A 21,291-nucleotide genomic window follows, 5' to 3' on the forward strand; every position below is an offset into this window, starting at 1 on the left:
AAAGCTGCCTTAACTTGTATAAGTGTTTGCTGTCATACTTTCTATCCCCCTTACAGAGGAACCTGACGTTCTCCTGCAGCGAGACGCACTCCTTCCCCGTGTTCTTCAACGCCACCAGCTTCCTGCGTCTCCCGGGGCTGCAGGACAGTGACACCCTGTCGGTCAGCCTGTCCTTCCGGACGTGGAACCCCAGCGGCCTGCTCTTCTACACGGCCCTGGCTGATGGCGTGGTGGAGGTGGGCCTCACCGAGGGAAAAGTCACCGTCTACATCAACGTCGCCCAGAAGAAAAACACACGTATAGACATCTCCTCAGGTATGGTCTAGTTAGTACGGCCATGCTGGCTAATGCACTAAAGTAGACGTGTTTATTTAGCCCAAAGACCCTCCCTTCATTAATTCATTCTCTCTATCAATTTGGGGAGGCCCTCCCCATGAGGGTCTTCCGTAGCTGAAGCTCTGTCTGTTAGGCCCTGTGTTCTCAGTCTTTCTCAGAATTTCTAGTTGTTTTTCTGATGTTTCAGTAATTGCAGTTGTCTGCTCATCACCCACCTTGACTGATTCATAAAGCCATATTGTTCTGTCTGTGGTCTCTGTTCAGGTTCGGGGCTCAACGACGGCCAGTGGCACAACGTCTACCTCCATGCTCTGGAGAACTACGCCATGCTGACCATTGATGGTGACGAGGCGTCCACTGTCAGAACGGTCATTCCCATTCAGATCAGAACAGGGGGACAATACTACTTTGGAGGTACTTACAGAGATGGCTTATAACAGAGCCATATATAGTACATGTATCTCTGTACCGATATATGGCTCTGTTCTATAATGTATAAGCCCTTGTTATGGGCTTTGGCACATACTTATTCATTATTACATTTTCCTTAATTCAGTCTGACAAACACTATTGTGATTTGTTGATTGCACATGGAGTTTTTTGTATTTGATGGCAGGCTTTGTCATTAAATCCTCTTTTTGTTACTTTTGATTGGTTGCCTTTTTGTTGTCTTTGTGTTTTGATTGCCTTTGAAGTACTGTAGTTGCCTTTAAGAGGGTGTATTAAATATTGAATGAAAGCTCCATAATGTTTTAAACCAAAACACAATGCTCATATAATTAATGTTGCTTAATACCTGAACTGTGTCTCGAAACTTTACTTTTCAAACAGAAAGCGCAGTCTTGACCATATGAAAAACTCTTGTACCTTTTTCCTGTAGGCTACTTCCTGCGTACCAACACGCCCCCTGCCCAGCGCTCCTTCCAGGGCTGTATGCAGCTGATCCACGTGGACGACCAGCTCGCTGACCTGGTGGCTGTAGAGCAAGGCAACATGGGAACCTTTGAGAATGTCAGCCTGGATATGTGTGCCATCATAGACAGGTAATATTCTATACCATTTATACCATTCCCTTGTTTAGCTGACTTATTCAAACCAGACTTTTTTCTTTGCTGTTGATCATGAAAGTAAAAGTATAAACGCGTGCTATAACCTTACCTGAGGGGCTACCTGCTTCTTGGGCATGCGTCGCACTGTCTATTCACAAAGGCAGCACGGGTCCCACCAACTGCACCATCGTGTGGACCGAGAGGCTTTGTCTCTCAGTGAGAGGTGAGTATCGGGTATAAGTATGAAGACCAAGCAGGCGTCTCACACAGAGAAAATGAAAAGGAAAACGCCACACACTGCTGTTCATGCTCCCAGGTGATTTTATTGATACGTTTCGACCCCTTAGGTCTCACACAGGGACACAGCGAGAGGCGGGGATCAGCGGATCACATAAGGCTTTGGTATAGGATGTCTTAGTGTGCAATCTTTGTGTTCCTGCTGGTAAATGCACGCGTACACAAGCACACAGCCACACAGGCGCACATCCCCTAAGCTAAGCTCATTAAAACCATGAAGTGGAAAAGCACTGCTCCTCCTGAGATATGGAAATGCAATTTCACCGAAAGGTTACTCAAAATATGGATATGCGCTAACATTCTTATCCGGATAAACTAATTAAATTCATTCTCACAGTATGTGGGTTCACTCCAACACATGGTTCTGGTTCATAAATGGAATCTTATCTCTGTTTCTTATTCTCCGGTAGTGATTAGGAGTCAAACTGTAGATCCCATTAATCCAACCTTATGTTCCGGAATTGTTAACGACACCGTTTGAAATGTCAGAGTAAGACATTTTCAGAAAAGTTAAAGACAGTCATGCGGATTTGTTTTCATCTTAAAGTTGGATTCCGTTGCGGTGAAACTGCCACGTCTGTTTGTGATATTACAAAGACATTACTTCAAACAACAAACACTGTTTGAGACAATCATTGCACATCACTGCACATGCAATAGAACAGCAGAGTGTGAAAAAAAATATATATATATATTACGTTGCTCAATGCTCATATCCTCCTTTTCAAAAACAAAAACAAAACAATAATAAAAGAGCCTGTGACGCTGTTTCGCCTAATGCGGATCTCAGCTTTACCATCAGAAGTCAAATCAAACTTGATTATTATTCTAGGGAGATTTGTTTAGTATGTATGTATGATAGATCCATTTATGGTTGAATACTCTTGATGTGTGGTTCATTTGGCTTATGTATTATGGTAACGCTAATCCGATACACCAGATTTTCTCTCGCATTAAATAGGAATGTTTCCAACATCTCTGGCCTGTGCATATTTACAGAATTGTGGTGATGATATCCTCAGTCTAAACAATGCTACCGGGGCGAATTCACCTACCTTCAATTGGAACTTCATGTTACTACAGCCCTTTGATCACACCAGCAGGTTTAATGCTTTTAACGCTGGGCATCTGGGGAGACACTGACCGACACATAGGTGTAGGGGTCCCCGCACTGGAAATGAACTAGTACAGTGATAAAGTGATAGATCCTACCATTCACCACACTGTGGTATCAAACATACAGTACCAGTCAAAGGTTTGGACACACCTACTCATTCCAGGGTTTTTCTTTATGTTGTACTATTTTCTACATTGTAGAAATCAAAACTATGAAATAACACATATGGAATCATGTAGTAACCAAAAAGGTGTTAAACAAATGAAAATACACTTTATGTTTGAGATTCTTCAAAGTAGCCACCCTTTGCCTTGGTGACAGCTTTGCACATTCTTGGTATTCAGCCAGCTTCATGAGGTAGTCACCTGGAATGAATTTAAATTAACAGGTGTGCCTTGTTAAAAGTTAATTTGTGGAATTGCTTTCCTTCTTAATGCGTTTGTACCTATCAGTTGTGTTGTGACAAGGTATGGGGTGGTATACAGATGATAGCTCTATTTGGTCAAAGACCAAGTCCATATTATGGCAAGAACAGCTCAAATAAGCAAAGAGAAATGACAGTTCATCATTAATTTAAGACAGACAATACGGAACATTTCAAGAATTTTTGAAGTTTCTTGAAGTGCCGTCGCAAAAAACCATCAAGCGCTATGATGAAACTGGCTCTCATGAGGACCACCACAGGAAACGAAGACCCAGAGTTACCTCTGCTGCAGAGGATAAGTTCATTAGAGTTAACAGCACCTCAGATTTCAGCCCAAATAAATGCTTCACAGAGTTCAAGTAACAGACAGTAACAGATCTCAACATGAACTGTTCAGAGGAGACTTTGTGAATCAGGCCTTCAGGGTCGAATTTCTGTGAAAGAAAACACTACTAAAGGACACCAATAATAAGAAGAGACTTGCTTGGGCCAAGAAACATGAGCAATGGACATTAGACCGGTGGAAATCTGTCCAATTTGAGATTATTTTGTTCCATTCGCCGTGCTTTTTTGAGTAGGTGAACGGAGGATCTCTGCATGTGTGGTTCCCACCATGAAGCATGGAGGAGGAGGTGTGGGGGTGCTTTGCTGGTGACGCTGTCTGTGATTTATTTAGAATTCAAGGCACATTTAACCAGCATGGCTACCACATCATTCTGCAGCGATACGCCATCCCATCTGGTTTGCGCTCAGTGGGACTAATATTTGTTTTTCAACAGGACAATGACCCAACAGACCTCCAAGCTGTGTAAGGGCTATTTGACCAGGAATGAGAGTGATGGAATGATGCATCAGATGACCTGGTGTAACGTCTGCTTCCAACTCACACTCTCAAACACATAGATCCCCTGAACGCAGCTCACTTTCCAGCCCACTTTCCAGCTCACACTTTCAAACACATAGATCCCCTGAACGCAGCTCACTCTCCAGATCCCAATCACCTGAATTCTGATCACCTGTTCACACACCTGTATGTCATGTACATACAGTATTTAGTTCAGTTCATTGCACCCCATCATTGTGAGGTATTGTTTGTTTTTGTACGTGTTCTATTCGGAGCTCTGTTTAATTCCTCACGTGTATCGTAGTTTTTGGCCATCCTCACTAACGAAGCCTTTTTGCCTATTCCCTGCCTGTACTTTTGCCTATCACATTTCCTGTCATCAACCTCTTGCCTGATCTCCCGGACTACGATATTAGCCTTTTCCCTACCTGTACTGTTACTTTTTTGGAGTCCCTGTGTATGACCTTCTGCCTGCCCCTGGACCCAGCTACCTGCCTCCTCCTGTGTATGACCTTCTGCCTGCCCCTGGACCCAGCTACCTGCCTCCTCCTGTGTATGACCTTCTGCCTGCCCCTGGACCCAGCTACCTGCCTCCTCCTGTGTATGACCTTCTGCCTGCCCCTGGACCCAGCTACCTGCCTCCTCCTGTGGTCCTTTACTAATAAACACCTGCTGCACCCTGCGCTTGAAACCAGCACTCTGTCTCCCATCGTACTCATTACACCTGGCCTCCACAATCACCCGACCTCAACCCAGTTGAGATTGTTTGGGATGAGTTGGACCGCAGAGTGAAGAATCTAGAATATAAAAAATATTTAGATTTTTTGGTTACTACGTGATTCCATATGTGTTATTTCATAGTTTTGATGTCTTCACTATTATTCTACAATGTAGAAAAAAGTCAAAATAAAGAAAAACCCTTGAATAAGTAGGTGTGTCCAAACTTTTGACTGGTACTGTACATGGAAAAAAAGGTCACAAACCTCCTCACAGCTCTGCGGGTTGGCTGATTACTGTCACGACACAGAGACACCACAGTGATATTTAACCCCCGTTGTCTCACTAAGGTCAGCGTATTTCAATTAGACGGCACTTCTTCGTCATGTGAATATGATTTGAAGAAGTACCAAATGTATGCAGCCTCAAATTAATTAGTTTTTGAGGGTAGATGATATTTGCAGGATGCACACTAGGAAAGTTATTATCCCTACGATCTATCCTTTTCTGTCCCATCTGTACAGATGTAGGATCTTAATTTGATCACTCCGTTGCAGGAGAACGTGTAACGTATTTGAGGTTTAAAAAGGCTTCTGATGTTTGTCATTTCTACTTTGAAATTTCATACTTAATTTTCCCTTACGAAAAATGTATCAACCCCTACAAAATCATTCATTAATTATAATCCACATAATAATTCACATTTCCTGTTGCTGCAGGATTATTTCCCTGCTGTAGCAAACTGGCTCAAATTATGATCCTACATCTGTAGTTTCACAAAGGTCAAAGTAGTTCAATTATCGGTCACTTCTGCTACTTCATCATGTGATCTACCCCCCCCCCCCCACAGATGTGTACCTAACCACTGTGAACATGGAGGCCGATGTACTCAAACCTGGGACAGTTTCAGGTGCTCCTGCAATGGGACAGGCTACACTGGGGCTACATGCCATACATGTAAGTATCCTCCTCCTCAGCCTATCAAGACATCTTCATACAGTATATGGACATCTTCATCTATGATCTCTCATTATTCATACCCTCAGGGACCCATCTGAAACATCAGTTACATTTTTGCACATTCACCTCACTGACATTAAAACCACATGGGGAAACTCCTGGATTTATAATGATGAATAAGTAATTCTGCTGTAATGTAAGCTCCATAATACATGTGTTTTCCTCTCTCGCATGTGTATTCCTCTTCTCCAGCCGTGTATGAACAGTCCTGTGAGGAATACAAACATCTTGGTAAAACATCTGGCACGTACTGGATCGACCCTGATGGGAGTGGTCCCGTAGGCCCCTTCAAAGTCAACTGCAACATGACTGGTAAGAGTACAGTACCTCCCAAACCTACCGAACAGATAATCCACTTAACCTTTATGGCATCAAATGATTTTATCCCATCCCAGCAGGCAAATCTGGTTGAAATGACATCATTATAACCAGAATACAACAAAATCTGGTGTTTGGTTGTAATTTGGGGTGGCAGGTAAGCCTACGGAGCTGTGAGGGGAACGGCACCTCCGTACCTTCAGGCTCTGATCAGGCCCTACACCCAAACAAGGGCACTGCGTTCATCCACCTCTGGCCTGCTCGCCTCCCTACCTCTGAGGAAGTACAGTTCCCGCTCAGCCCAGTCAAAACTGTTCGCTGCTCTGGCACCCCAATGGTGGAACAAACTCCCTCACGACGCCAGGTCAGCGGAGTCAATCACCACCTTCCGGAGACACCTGAAACCCCACCTCTTTAAGGAATACCTAGGATAGGATAAAGTAATCCTTCTAACCCCCCCCCCCTTAAAAGAGTTAGATGCACTATTGTAAAGTGGTTGTTCCACTGGATATCATAAGGTGAATGCACCAATTTGTAAGTCGCTCTGGATAAGAGCGTCTGCTAAATGACTTAAATGTAATGTAAATGTAGGTAACCTAGACGTTAGAGAGGCGGGCCAGCAACCAGAGGACTTAAATTTTCTGTGGACTGCAAGGAAAATGGATCAATGAAGTATTGTTCTTCTTCTGGTTGTAGTAACATCATGGTAACCAGTTTTGACCACTGGGATAGCTGACCTACATTTCGTTCCTCTCCTGTAAATATTGGTCACGCTGACTGGTTTTTGATGGTGTTGTTGACTATTTTGCAGAGGACAAGGTGTGGACTACAGTGAGAAACAACCTGTCTCCCCAGACCTCAGTGAGTGGCTCAGACTTGGAGAGGAAGGCTTTGCTGCAGCTCAACTACAACATGTCCACAGAGCAGGTGACCTTACTACCTTATGACCCTATGACATCATCACCCATTCATGATGGAACCAGCTCAATGGAAAAGAAACATGGATTTTATTGGCAGGTTTAACGCACACGAATTAAGTCTAGTTTTGGACTGAGAACCATGCTCAATGGAGAAACTCCATGGTTATTCTTTGTGTAGAGAAACCAGCCCTATGTGTATTGTAAATGCATTTTTATGTTACTGTCGAAGGCACTAGCTAGCTACATTGTTTATTAAAGATGTTCTCTCAGTGTATTTTCACTCAGCTCCACTACGATCCTCAATTACTAAATGTTATGCATTCTGCTTTGCTCAAACCCTGTTTTCTCTCCCTGTGACAGGTGACAGCCATCACGAGCAGTGCAGAGTACTGTGAACAGCATGTAGCCTACGCCTGTCGAATGTCTCGACTGCTCAATAACCCAGGTAAAGAGGACATTGTGTGTTTTTTGGTGTTTGTATGTGTTTTTGTGTGCTCATATGTATATCTGAGAAAAGGATCTGTTTCTAAAGGGAAATACTATTATTTCCAACAAAGACACACTGTAATTTATGCATTTGGAGAAATAATATGCCAAGAATATGCCGTCTTCTCTTTTCCCTTCCCAGTATTTGTTTTTGATGAATGTTCATTTAAGTGTTGTCAGATTGTATAGCAGATGGTTATTAGCATTTGGGCGACAAATCTAGAAAATTCTTATCTATTTTATTTGGCAAGTGTTTCACAAGATGAGAAGGCAAGCAGGCGTATATTAGATAGCGTCACAGTAGTTGTCATCCCTTGTCATTACTCATAGAAGAGACCCAAGTGCTTATTCCAGTGGCTCTCTTCCCATCTCATGGAAAAGAGGAATACTATCTGTGGCAACTGGAACTGTTTCATTCCCTCAAGCCAACTACAGGAAATATTACAACTGAAATTCCATGACAGCCACAGAAACCCAAAGGCTCTTCAGTGTCTTCCAACAATCTAGTGTTGTTTTGTTTGCCGTTTTTTACCTTGTTTCAGTTTCATCTCATCTGGTGCTATCAAGCGACAGCCGTTCCCCCTGAGGGTCCATAGAGTTCTGAACCTGAGGTTTTGCCATTTGTGCATTCTCTCAAAGTATATACAGTTGAAGTCAGAAGTTTACATACACGTTAGCCAAATACATTTAAACTCAGTTTTCACAATTCCTGAGCTGGTGTAACTGAGTCAGGTTTGTAGGCCTCCTTGCTCGCCCTCGCTTTTCCAGTTCTGCCCAGACATTTTCTATGGGATTGAGGTCAGGGCTTTGTGATGGCCAATCCAATACCTTGACTGTTGTCCTTAAACCATTTTGACATAACTTTGGAAGTATGCTTGGGGTCATTGTCCATTTTGAAGACCCATTTGCGACCCAGCTTTAACTTCCTGACTGATGTCTTGAGATGTTGCTTCAATATATCCACATGATTTTCCTGCCTCATGATGCCGTCTATTTTGGGAAGTGCACCAGTCCCTCCTGCAGCAAAGCACCCCCACAACATGATGCTGCCACCCCCGTGCTTCAAGGTTGGGATGGTGTTCTTCGGCTTGCAAGCCTCCCCCTTTTTCCTCCAAACATAACGATGGTCATTATGGTCAAACAGTTCTATTTTTGTTTCATCAGATCAAAGGACATTTCTCCAAAAAGTACGATCTTTGTTCCCATGTGCAGTTGCAAACCGTAGTCTGGCTTTCTTATGGCGGTTTTGGAGCAGTGGCTTCTTCCTTGCTGAGCGGCCTTTCAGGTTATGTCGATATAGGACTTGTTTTACTGTGGATATAGATACTTTTGTTCCTGTTTCCTCCAGCATCTTCACAAGGTCCTTTGCTGTTGTTCTGGGATTGATTTTCACTTTTCGCACCAAAGTACGTTCATCTCTAGGAGACAGAACGCGTCTCCTTCCTGAGCAAGTATGACGGCTGCATGGTCCCATGGTGTTTATACTTGCGTACTATTGTTTGTTCAGATGAACGTGGTACCTTCAGGCGTTTGGAAATTGCTCCCAAGGATGAACCAGACTTGTGGATGTCTACAATCTTTTTTCTGAGATCTTGGCTGATTTCTTTTGATTTTCCCATGATGTCAAGCAAAGAGGCACTGAGTTTGAAGGTAGGCCTTGAAATACATCCACAGGTACACCTCCAATTGACTCAAATTATGTCAATTAGCCTATCAGAAGCTTCTAAAGCATGACATCATTTTCTGGAATTTTCCAAGCTGTTTAAAGGCACAGTCAACTTAGTGTATGTAAACTTCTGACCCACTGGAATTGCGATACTGTGAATTATAAGTGAAATAATCTGTCTGTAAACAATTGTTGAACTTGTGACATGCACAAAGTAGATGTCCTAACCGACTTGCCAAAACTATAGTTTGTTAACAAGAAATGTGTGGAGTGGTTGAAAAACGAGTTTTAATGACTCCAACCTAAGTGTATGCAAACTTCCGGCTTCAACTGTATGACCAGCATAACAAGTTTTCATCAAATCCTTTGGATGTGTTAGGATCTGAGACAATGGTCGGACTGACTGGAGATGTTGACAGATAAAACCCACACATCATTCGTGTTCTGGTGAGCTCTGTACACCTTGCCGCTCGACAGCTGTTTAGCATGGTGAAAGGGAGCGTGTTGGTTGGCAGCATCAGTGAGTTGAAAGAGATGAGGAGTCACACATTCCTGGTCAGAAGACTGCCTGGCTGTACTATTTCTCCCTCATTTGGTAGTCTTATTGTGTTGGCCCCAGTGGTGCCCATTCAACCAGTATTGAGGAATAGAAGCCTACTCTACCTGACATTATCCCCTTGCTGGTGTGCCTCTCCCCTCTTACTCAACGGGGGGACGCTTGGCCTCCAGGCCCTCAGCCTGTCTCCTTCTCATCACCATAAATAACCTGAATTATTGATTACTTTATATCCAGGGAATACACAGCACTAGTCCACACTGCTCCCCCCAATCTCCCTCCACTCTCTCTCTATCCAGCCTCCTCTCTCCATCCAACCCCCTTTCTCTGTGTGTGTGTCTCTCTGTCTCTTTCCCCCCTCCCTTTCTCTCTCTCTCTCCATATCCCACTCCATATCCCACTCTCTCCCCTGCATGTGGGGACCAGTGTGGAACATAGGTACCTCGCAGGAAACAACCAGTGTAACAGCCTTTGTTCTTTCCCTGGAGCCTCACCACCTCACTATGTGTCCCCCTGGCTATTACTGAAACAATTTTGGGAGATATCTAGGAAGGCGTGTGTGATGAACAGACCACCCCAGCTGCTAAAAACCTCAGACGCATTATCATTCCAATATTATTTCCCCATTGATGTAAACACTGCATAAATGTTTCACCGTCCCCTTTGATAATGTACTACAAACCTATTATTATTTCTCATTCAATTATTATTTGTCATTCACTGGAGGGCAATTTTTGCCAGGTGCTGCTGATAAGTAACAATGACAAGATGGAAAGTGCCTAATCGTTTGGCTCTAATTAAATAACACTTTCTTGTCTTTTGAAAATTACTGTAAACATTGTTTTTTGTTTTTTTTTATCTTTTCCCACTGCTTATTGTTATGGCAGACATGACCATTGTCTGATTATTCGGAAAAATATGAAAATAATTCAAACGCATAATTCACATTGTAAACAGCAAAACACAAGAGTGCTTTTAAAAGTTTCTAGAGATGATGCAGTAGTCAGTACACAACACAAGGATGGTGGAGATGTTGAAGAAGAACAAACGCCCTGGGGAGTGTTTGCCTTGATAAATGATCTTGTTTGTCCATCTATAGAACAGACATTTCCACTTGATGTGATTCCTCACACCAGTTATTTTCCCATTCCCTAGAGCGAGTCATTTTTTATTACCTGGAGTGCTGAATAAGACTATCTGTCTGTGATGCTGTTGGTGCACGGGTGAAACAGGGTGAATAGCTGATTAATAGACCACAGAGCTTCTCTCAATCAATAAAAAGTAAAGTGTCAAACGGAGTGAGGGAAACGGATCATCTGGTAACGCTTGTGCTGTACATGAGGGTCTATACATACTGTAGGCTTGTACATAACCGTTTTATGGCGTCTGACGTATTCATACAATATGCATCAATAGACCCATCTCAACTTCAATGCTATTTGCCATGAAAGATTGACATCAACAAAGGTAGCATTGTATTATTTGTATACCAGCAGAAGAGTAAATGAAACAGCTTAGACTATGGTCATTTGTTTAGATATACACAAATAATGTAGCATCATGCTTATGTATTGAGTATTTTGTTGTTTTGGTATGTTCTGTGCTGATTCATGCTGTTATTTTGCAGCTGGGTCCCCATTCACATGGTGGGTTGGCAGGGGCAATGAGAGGCATTATTACTGGGGTGGTTCAGGACCAGGAATCCAGAAGTGTGCCTGTGGAATCGAGAGAAACTGCACCGACCCCAAGTATTACTGCAACTGTGACGCTGACCAAACGCGGTGGTGAGTGACTCCACTCTGAACAACACTAGAGATGAAATGCTACAGTATGGAAACGTAAGCTAGATCTAGTTATCCTGAAATGTATCAAGTAATACATTGTAACATTTTCTTTGTGCTACAATCTTACTGTTGTGCCATTTGTAGTGAAAATTTTCCTCTGTATTTCATATAGTTTTGTGGTGTATTTTTTTAGGAGAGAGGACTCTGGTCTCCTGGTGTATAAAGACCATCTGCCTGTGAGTCAGGTTGTAGTTGGTGACACTAACCGTGCTGGCTCAGAGGCTAAGTTGACTGTGGGTCCACTGCGTTGTCAAGGAGATGGTGAGTTTGTTATCATTTCCACACCTTAGAATGCCAATCAGTAATGTACACAGGCAACACAATGTGAATTATTCCTCTTTCCTGTCTGTTTCCCAGGTAACTACTGGAACGCAGCATCCTTCAACACGCCTGCATCATACCTGCACTTCCCTACCTTCCAAGGGGAGACCAGTGCTGACATCTCTTTCTATTTCAAGACTTCCTCTTCTTATGGTGTCTTTCTGGAGAACCTTGGCAATGCTGACTTCATCCGCCTGGAGCTAAAAGGTGAGTGTACTACTACTCAGTAACAGGTCGATATACACTACCTGTAGACCTGTATTATGGATGTGTGTGCAGTTCAGTATCAAAGCTCTACCTCCACATCTGCAAAAAAAACTTCCATTACAATATATAATGTATAGATGCAGTATAAATTCAGTGGTTTGGACAGTGTTAGTGAGGCTTATTCACAGTAGATATCGACCTAGACTTTCCACTAAGTCTTTCCTCTAAGTCAAAAAGGATCATGCCTATCTTGCAGCCACAAAACAAGAATCTCTTGTTCCTACTAAAAAACAAACCACCGGCCACTAAGCAAGTGTCACGTGCCATGAGAGCTACTGTAAAACAACATTCAGTTCTTAGTAAATCTCCACAGTCAGCTCTTGGGGACTGTAACAAGATGGTAGATTGAATTTTGGGGCACCAGTGTGTGTGTACTGTAGAGTCGGAGAACATGTTAGAAGACCAACCCTCCCAAAGTACCTCTAGGGCTCTCCATAAAGGCTGCCATTGATCTCATCGATTGCAGGCTATACTTCTGTCATTTTTTCATCAGATATTAAACTTTAGCGCTTTAGAAATGGCTGGAAGTCAGTATTAACTTAAAGTTCACCAGCACAGTGGGAACCCTGTTTGGAAATGGTATTGTTAGATCAAATTGGTTTCCAGTGACATTTAAGCATGATTTTTGAGCTGGTGGGGGAGCAGTTTCCTTCCGCTGGGAAAGATCAATGGTCAGAAATATCTTTGAGCTGCTTCCATCGCCTCAGGCCCCATTTGTTATTGTTTCTGACCCTTTTTCTCTGGCAGGCTTCAAGCTTTACTGACGCCATCTTTTGGTGCAATGAGTTGACAGTATTTGAGCAGTATTATTACAGTGATTCAGTTGCTATGAAGAAACAGTGTCTCTTCTTTAGAGACACGGACAGAAAATATTCTGTAAAAAACATTTCATATTTAATAGTTTCCCCCCATTTTAATATTCACAAGGTACAGTATTAGTCTGCCAAGAGAAATGGATTTACTGAGCCCCTTGTAAGCTTTTGTGTTTTAAATAATTTTTCACTCAAAACTCTAGAGTACCGTTATGCATTAGAATTTCTCTTTAGAGCTTGGCAATGGCAGTTGTTTTAATGAGACTTGGCCCCCCTCCAAAATTCTTCTCTGAGCTTCAGGAGGTTCTCTGCCAGTCCTGCAGGCCGAGCATCTGCTCTGAACAGGTGGATCTATGATTGACAGGGCTCCCCTATGTCATCTCCACAGCTTCAGTACATGCTCTGAATGGAGAACAAATGTAATCAGACAGCTCCCTTCAATATAGATCTATTGAGTCGGTTGGGAAATCAAATCAAAGAATGATTCTCCCAATGAAAGGTGGTCCAGGATGAGACCCCTGGTTAGTGGAAAGCGCTCAATTACAATCCCTGTGAAATCTCATTACTCGATGGTAACCTGGATCTCTGTGATTGATGTGGATTAAACAATCAGAAAGGATGTTGAGTGATTACAGACAGGTTGTCGGTATGTGGCGTTTGTCTCGGTGGAATTGGACCCAACAGGGGGTATGATGACACTTGTCAGCAGTGTTTCAATGAAGTAAATGACGATTGACAGAGGGGGAAATGAGCAAACTGTGCTGCTGTGAAGAGGAGATCTATCTCACTACTGGAGTATTTGTCTGCCTTACGCATTTATAGGTGTCATGGTCTGATAGGTACTTGTCAAAAACACATCTAGAAAATTTGACATTTTTCAGAGCTATAAATGCAATATTGTCAGTCTTTCATGTTTCAAATCATCATGATACCAGCAACAATATTTCAAGGCCTGTAAATTGTATGACAGCTTACTTCACATTCATTGAAAAGTCAATAATGTATGTAAGCAGACCAAGGTTATTATAGTAAACAAAAACTGAAACTAAAAACGAAAACGAATCAATAATAACCAATGTAGTAAACCGAAATCAAATACTGTAATGAACAAACCTGTTTGAAAAACTAAAACTATGCTGAAACTATTATCTTTGACTCCAAAACGAACTAAAATCAAATAAAAACCATCATGAATTATGTTCCGTTTTATACTGACCAAAAATACGAACACAACATGTAAAGTGTTGGTCCCGTGTTTCATGAGATTAAATAAAAGATTCCAGAAATGTTCCATATGCACAAAAAAGCTTATTTCTCTCAAATTCTGTGCAGAAATGTGTTTATATCCCTGTTAATGAGCATTCTCATTTGCCAAGATAACCTATCCACCTAACAGGTGTGGCATATCAAGAAGCTGATTAAACAGCATGGTCATTACACAGGTGCACCTTGTGCTGTGGACAATAAAATGCCACTCTAGAATTTGCAGTTTTGTCAGACAACAAAATACAACAATGCAACAGATGTCTCAAGTTTGTCTCAAGTTTTTAAGGTTCGTGCAATTGGCATGCTGACTGCAGGAATGTCCACCAGAGCTGTTGCCAGATAATTTAAATATTAATTTCTTTACCATATGCCACCTCCAACATCGTTTTAGACAATTTGGCAGTATGTCCCAACCAGCCTCACAACTGCAGACCACATGTAACCACGCCAGCCCAGGACCTCCAAATCCGTCTTCTTCACCTGAGGGATCGTCTCAGACCAGCAACACAGACAGCTGATTAAACTGTGGGCTTGCACAACTGAAGAATTCTTGCAGAATCTGTCAGAAACCGTCTCAGGGAAGCTCATCTGCATGCTCGTCGTCCTCACCAGGGTCTTGACCTGACTGCAGTTCGGTGTCGTAACTGACTTCGGTGGGCAAATGCTCACCTTCGTTGGCCACAGGTACGCTGGAGAAGTGTTCTCTTCACAGATGAATCCGGGTTTCAACTGTACCGGGCAGATGGCAGACAGCGTGTATGGTATCGTGTGGGCGAGCGGTTTGCTGATGTCAACATTGTGAACAGTGCCCCATGGTGGCGAGGGTTTTTTGGTATGGGCAGGCATGAGCTATGGACAACGAACACAATTTCATTTTATCGATGGCAATTTGAATGCACAGAAATACCGTGACGGGATCACAAGGTCCATTGTCGTGCTATTCATCCCCTGCTATCACCTCGTGTTTCAGCATGATAGTGCATGGCCCCATATCGCAAAGATCTGTACACAATTCCTGGAAGCTGGAAATGTCCCAGTTCTTCCATGGCCTGCATACTCAAACATGTCACCCATTGAGCATGTTTGGGATGCTCTGGATCTATGCGTGCGACAGCGTGTTCCAGTTACCGACAATATCCAGCAGCTTGGCACAGCCATTTAAGAGAAGTGGGACAACATTCCACAGGCCACAATCAACAGCCTCTATGTGAAGGATATGTGTCACGCTGCATTCAATTCTCTGGCAAAAGCTCTGGTGGACATTCCTGCAGTCAGCATGCAAATTGCACGCTCCCTCGAAACTTGAGACATCTGTGCTGCCGTACCAAGCAAAAAGGCAGTAACTGCTCATTTGGTCAAAAATTAGTTAATGTGTAACAAGTGCACTGAGAGTCGGGAAGCAAGTACAGCGAGTGAGTGTTTTAATAAATAAACAAAACAATAAACACGAAACACAACGCACCGACATGAAACAGAGTCAATAACACCTGAGGAAAGGACCAAGGGGAGGGACAGATATAGGAAAGATAATCAAGGAGGTGATGGATGACAGGTGAGTGTCATGAGGCGCTGGTGCGCTTGATGATGGTGACAGGTGTGCGGGATAATCAGCAGCCTGATGACCTAGAGCCCAGAGAGGGAGTATACGTGACAGTACCCCCTCCCTGACGTGCAACTCCAGCCGCAGGATGCCGACAAAGGGGACGAACCCGGGGATCAGGAGCGGACCAGTCACCCCTGCTAAAGCGCGGGAACCTGTCGAGCCAGCTGGGGCGCGGGAACCTGTCGAGCCGGCTGGGGCGCAGGAACCTGTCGAGCCGGCTGGGGCGCGGGAACCTGACAGACCGGCTAATGCATGAAAGACCGACGAGCCGGCTAGCCTGGCAATCTGGCAGAGGCAAGAGAGCCTGTGCGGCTCCCGGACCGACGTCATTTACACTGACACAAAAAAAAACAATCCCTGATGCTTCCCATAGGTGAGGTGTTAATCTGTAATGATGGGGCGGTGAGTCAGAAGCAGGTGCCACGTTTTAATAAAACAACAAAACCAAGAACACGACACTAACATAAGGCAGACCGCCGATACACAAGAACAATACCCACTGGAGAGTGACATATAAAGGGGAGGAAATTATGAAGGTAATGGAGTCCAGGTGTGCATAATGATTCACAGGTGTACGTAATGATGAGTGCCAGGTGTGCGTAATTATGAATCTCAGGACCGGTGGTTAGTAACCTTAAATACATGCTTAATCATGTGGACAAGTATCCTGCCTCTATTGCATTGTGTTTTAGAGAAAATTGTGGTCATGTTAGCAGTAACTGCATAAAGTTACTGTGAAACCAAGGTAAATAAAAGCAATTTTCCTCAGTTCCACGCTATGAGCAGTTACTGCCTTTTTGCTTGGTAGAGCGGTGTGGCATTGTGTTGTGTGACAAAACTGTCCCCAGTACAAGGTGCACCTGTGTAATGATCATGCTGTTTAATCAGCTTCTTGATATGCTTGATATACCCTTCCTCTGTCTCCCATACATACATCTGTAAGGTCCCTGAGTCAAGTATTGAATTTCAAGCACAGATTCAACAAAGTCCAGGGAGCTTTTTGAAAGCCTCAAAGAAGAGCAGTGATTGGTAGATGGGTAACAATAACAAATGAGACATTGAATATATCTGTAACCATGGTCAAGTTAATAATTGTGCTGTGGAAGATGTATTAAACCACCCAGACACATCAAAGATGCAGTCATCCTTCTGAACTGAGCTGCAGGGCAGGAGGGAAACTGCTTAGTAATGTCACCATGAGGCCATTGGGGATTTTAAAACAGCTTCAGAGTTCAATGGCTGTGATGGAAGAAAACTGAGGATGGATCAACCACATTGTAGTGACTCAATAATGACCTAAATGACAGTGAAAATAAATGGGATGGAGCTAAGCACAGGCAAAATCCTAGAGGAAAACCTGCTTCAGTCTGCTTTACACCTGACACTAATACCCTGACTACACCGCTCGCGTTGCAAAATAAATTTTGAAATCTATGTTATTCAATTATTGCACCCACACTGCTCGCGCGTGTCAACGAGCATCTGCGCGCTGCAAGTCCTACCTCTCCCATCTCCTTATTGGTTTATAGAAGCAGGTACCCACGTGCCATCTCCTAATTGGTTATACCCATGTGGGTGATTGAAAGACTAACTGTGTTGCCGGTTGTCGTGGTAATACTATGAAAGTTTAGATGCCAATCACCATATAAGTTCAAAGATGAAAAAGCCTGGAAGGAGGAGAGATGACTAGAAACGATTCGGTTGACCGTTTTATGTGTGAATTAATTGTCGGAGTAGAGGGCCTTGTTGCATTTCAGGTAAAAGAACAACCTAATGTTTATATCCCAGGACAAATTAGCTAGCAACAGCAAGCTAGCTGAATAGAACAAATTAGCTAGCAAGTGCAAGCTAACTAGCTAAATTGCCATAAATGTTAAATGCTTTTCGACCTGTCCCCAAATTAATGTCATTGGTTCAGAGTTTGTTTTGATATTTTAACCTGCGTGTTGTGATCGCGTTTGGTGTAGGGGGACAAAATAAATGTATGCACGATGGCGCACGCGCGCAGCCGGTTTGGGTTCCGTGTAAGAGCGGAATTCAGGACAATAACCTAGGAAACAAAGCCAAATCTACACTGGAGTTGCTTACCAAGAAGACAGAGAATGCTCCTGAGTGGCCAAGTTACAGTTTTGACTTAAATCTGCTTGAACATCTATGGCAAGACTTGAAAATGGCTGTCTAGCCATGACCCTCAACACCTTGACAGAGCTTGCCTCAACACTTTGACAGAGCTTGACATAAAAAAAAAAAAAAATGGACAATACAGCTATCTAAAGCTCATAAGAAACTTACCCAAGAAGACTCACAGCTGTAATTGCTGCCAAAGGTGTTTCTAAAATGTATTTAATCAAGGTCTTCCACTTTGACATAAGAGTATTTTGTGTAGATCACTGACAAAAAATGACAATTAAATACATTTTAATCCCACTATGTAACATAATAAAATTTGAAGAAATTCAAGAGGGGTGTAGACTTTGTATAGACACTTAACTAAATGACTACAAAAATAAATGATCACAAACATGATACATTATCGGTCATGTAGAAACTCCATGTCTTTCATGTGCATATGGCAAATAAACAAACGTACCTGACGAGAGCATTGCAACCAACATCCAAAACTTAACGTGTACTGGGTCGTTCCACAAAAGCAGTCCTTTCGACCAATATTGAATTTTAAAAGCCTGTTTATATTAAATTAATTGCACTTTAATATAGACCACATGGATAATTCAATAAATCTGATTTTCAATATTAATAAAGACTTGCTAAAGTGCCAACATTTGGCATTTTGACATCCCTCCGTGCACCCTCTGACTTCTAGGAAGATTTTAACCCACTAACTTAAAAAAATATATTAAAAAAAACTTTTCACCATCATTGTAAAGCCCTAGTTATTGCTTTTACAAAGTTATTTCTGAAGATTATTTAATGTGAAGTCATTTATTTCCTGTTCCTCATTTTAAGGTCAACATTGTGAACTGAACTCTCATTGTAATATGGTGAAACTACAGTATTCCTTTTAAAATATTTATTTCAAAAGAGAAATGAATATCTAATAGTCAAATCATAGTGCAAGTGAGCTGGTTCTACTCTTTTTGGCAATTTTCTGGTGTTTTGTTGAAAAACTGAGCGGGTCGAGCATAACACGTCAACCCTGTTACCCATAGATATACAGGCTAGAAATGTTGTAACAAAAAACATTTTGTTAATCTTGCATTCAATTGCCACTCCCTGTTGCACACAACAAGCTTCCATTCCCCCTGTCACAAGGGGATTGATTCATGGTTGATTTAACTAGTAATTACGAGTTGGAGGGCAGTTCAAGTGGATTTTTCCCATCCGTGGTAAATTTCCACTTGGTTACGAATGCACCATAACACCGCTAATATCAAGGCACAAGGTGAGACCCAGATGCAGGTGGTTGGAGTCTTACAATGTGTATTAATCCAAAGAGGTAGGCAAGAGAATGGTCGTGGACAGGCAAAAAAGTTCAAAACCAGATCAGAGTCCAGGAGGTACTGAATGGCAGACAGGCTCATGGTCAAGGCAGGCAGAATGGTCAGGCAGGCGGGTACAAAGTACAGAAACAGGCAAGGGTCAAAACCAGGAGGACTATAAAAAGGAGAATGCTAAAAGCCGAACGGGAAAACCGCTGGTTGACTTGGAAACGTACAAGACGAACTGGCACAGAGAGACAGGAAACACAGGGATAAATACACTGGGGAAAACGAGCGACACCTGGAGGGGTGGCGACAATAACGAGGACAGGTGAAGAAAAAAAAGAAAGAATAGTACGCAAGTATAAACACCATGGGACCACGCAGCCGTCATACCGCTCAGGAAGGAGACTCGTTCTGTCTCCTAGAGATGAACGTACTTTGGTGCGAAAAGTGAAAATCAATCCAAGAACAACAGCAAAGGACCTTGTGAAGATCCTGGAGGAAACAGGAACAAAAGTATCTATATCCACAGTAAAACGAGTCCTATATCGACATAACTTGAAAGGTCACTCAGCAAGGAAGAAGCCACTGCTCCCAGAACCGCCATAAAAAAGCCAGACTACGGTTTGCAACTGCACATGGGGACAAAGATCGTACTTTTTGGAGAAATGTCCTCTGGTCTGATGAAACAAAAATAGAACTGTTTGGCCATAATGACCATCGTTATGTTTGGAGGAAAAGGGGGATGCTTGCAAGCCGAAGAACACCGTGAAGCACTGAGGTAGCAGCATCATGTTTTGGGGGTGCTTTGCTGCAGGAGGGACTGGTGCACTTCACAAACTAGATGGCATCATGAGGAATGGAAATTATGTGGGTATATTGAAGCAACATCTCAAGACATCAGTCAGGAAGTGAAAGCTGGGTCGCAAATGGGTCTTCCAAATGGACAATGACCCCAAGCATACTTCCAAAGTTGTGCCAAAACGGCTTAAGAACAACAAAGTCAAGGTGTTGGAGTGACCATCACAAAGCCCTGACCTCAATCCCATAGAAAATGTGTGGGCAGAACTGAAAAAGCGTGTGCGAGCAAGGAGGCCTACAAACCTGACTCAGTTACACCAGCTCTGTCAGGAGGAATGGGCCAAAATTGTGTGGAATTGTGTGCAATTGTGTGGAAGGCTACCCGAAACGTTTGACCCAAGTTAAACCATTTAAAGGCAATGCTACCAAATACTAATTGACTGTATGTAAACTTCTGACCCACTGGGAATGTGATGAAAGAATTAAAAGCTGAAATAAATCATTCTCTCTACTATTATTCTGACATTTCACATTTTTAAATAAAGTGGTGATCCTAACTGACCTAAGACAGGGAATTTTTACTAGGATTAAATGTCAGGAAAAACTGAGTTTAAATGTATTTGGCTAAGGTGTATGTAAACCTCCGACTTCAACTGTATGAAATGAGTAATGCGAGATATGTAAATATTCTAAAAGAGGCATTATTAAAGTGACTAGTGTTCCATTTATTAAAGTGGCCAATCATATCAGGTCTGTAGGTAGACAGCCGCCTCTCTGTGCAAGTGGTGGCTGTTTAACAATCTGATGGCCTTGAGATAGAAGCTGTTTTTCAATCTCTCTGTCCCAGCTTTGATGCACCTGTACTGACCTCGCCTTCTGGATGGAAGCGGAGTGAACAGGAAGTGGCTCGGGTGGTTATTGTCCTTGATGATCTTTTTTGCCTTCCTGTGACATCGGGTGTGGTAGGTGTCCTGGAGGGCAGGTAGTTTGCCCCCGGTGATGCGTTGTGCAGATCGCACCACCCTCTGGAGAGCTCTGCGGTTGTGGGTGGTACAGTTGCCGTACCAGGCGGTGATACAGCCCGACAGGATGCTCTCAATTGTGCATCTGTAAAAGTTAGTGATGGTTTTTGGTGACAAGCCACATTTTTTCAGCCTCCTGTGGTTGAAGAGGCGCTGTTGCGC

At 42.9% G+C, this 21,291-nt stretch overlaps 1 protein-coding gene across 3 annotated transcripts in view; it reads left to right on the plus strand.

The window, feature by feature from the left end:
* Positions 1-21,291, plus strand: part of LOC139560431 (contactin-associated protein-like 2) — a 56,813-nt gene that overhangs the window by 22,468 nt on the left and 13,054 nt on the right. For all 3 annotated transcript variants that reach the window (XM_071377198.1, XM_071377199.1, XM_071377201.1), the window contains 10 exons: positions 57-315; positions 601-750; positions 1,217-1,379; positions 5,635-5,741; positions 5,997-6,116; positions 6,934-7,049; positions 7,403-7,487; positions 11,378-11,534; positions 11,728-11,855; positions 11,952-12,122. In XM_071377198.1, coding sequence (XP_071233299.1) covers positions 57-315; positions 601-750; positions 1,217-1,379; positions 5,635-5,741; positions 5,997-6,116; positions 6,934-7,049; positions 7,403-7,487; positions 11,378-11,534; positions 11,728-11,855; positions 11,952-12,122 — 1,456 coding nt within the window. The remainder of the gene's footprint in view (positions 1-56; positions 316-600; positions 751-1,216; positions 1,380-5,634; positions 5,742-5,996; positions 6,117-6,933; positions 7,050-7,402; positions 7,488-11,377; positions 11,535-11,727; positions 11,856-11,951; positions 12,123-21,291) is intronic.

The sequence above is a fragment of the Salvelinus alpinus genome, chromosome 30 (genome assembly GCF_045679555.1).
Source record: "Salvelinus alpinus chromosome 30, SLU_Salpinus.1, whole genome shotgun sequence".
Classification (NCBI taxonomy): Eukaryota; Metazoa; Chordata; class Actinopteri; order Salmoniformes; family Salmonidae; genus Salvelinus; species Salvelinus alpinus.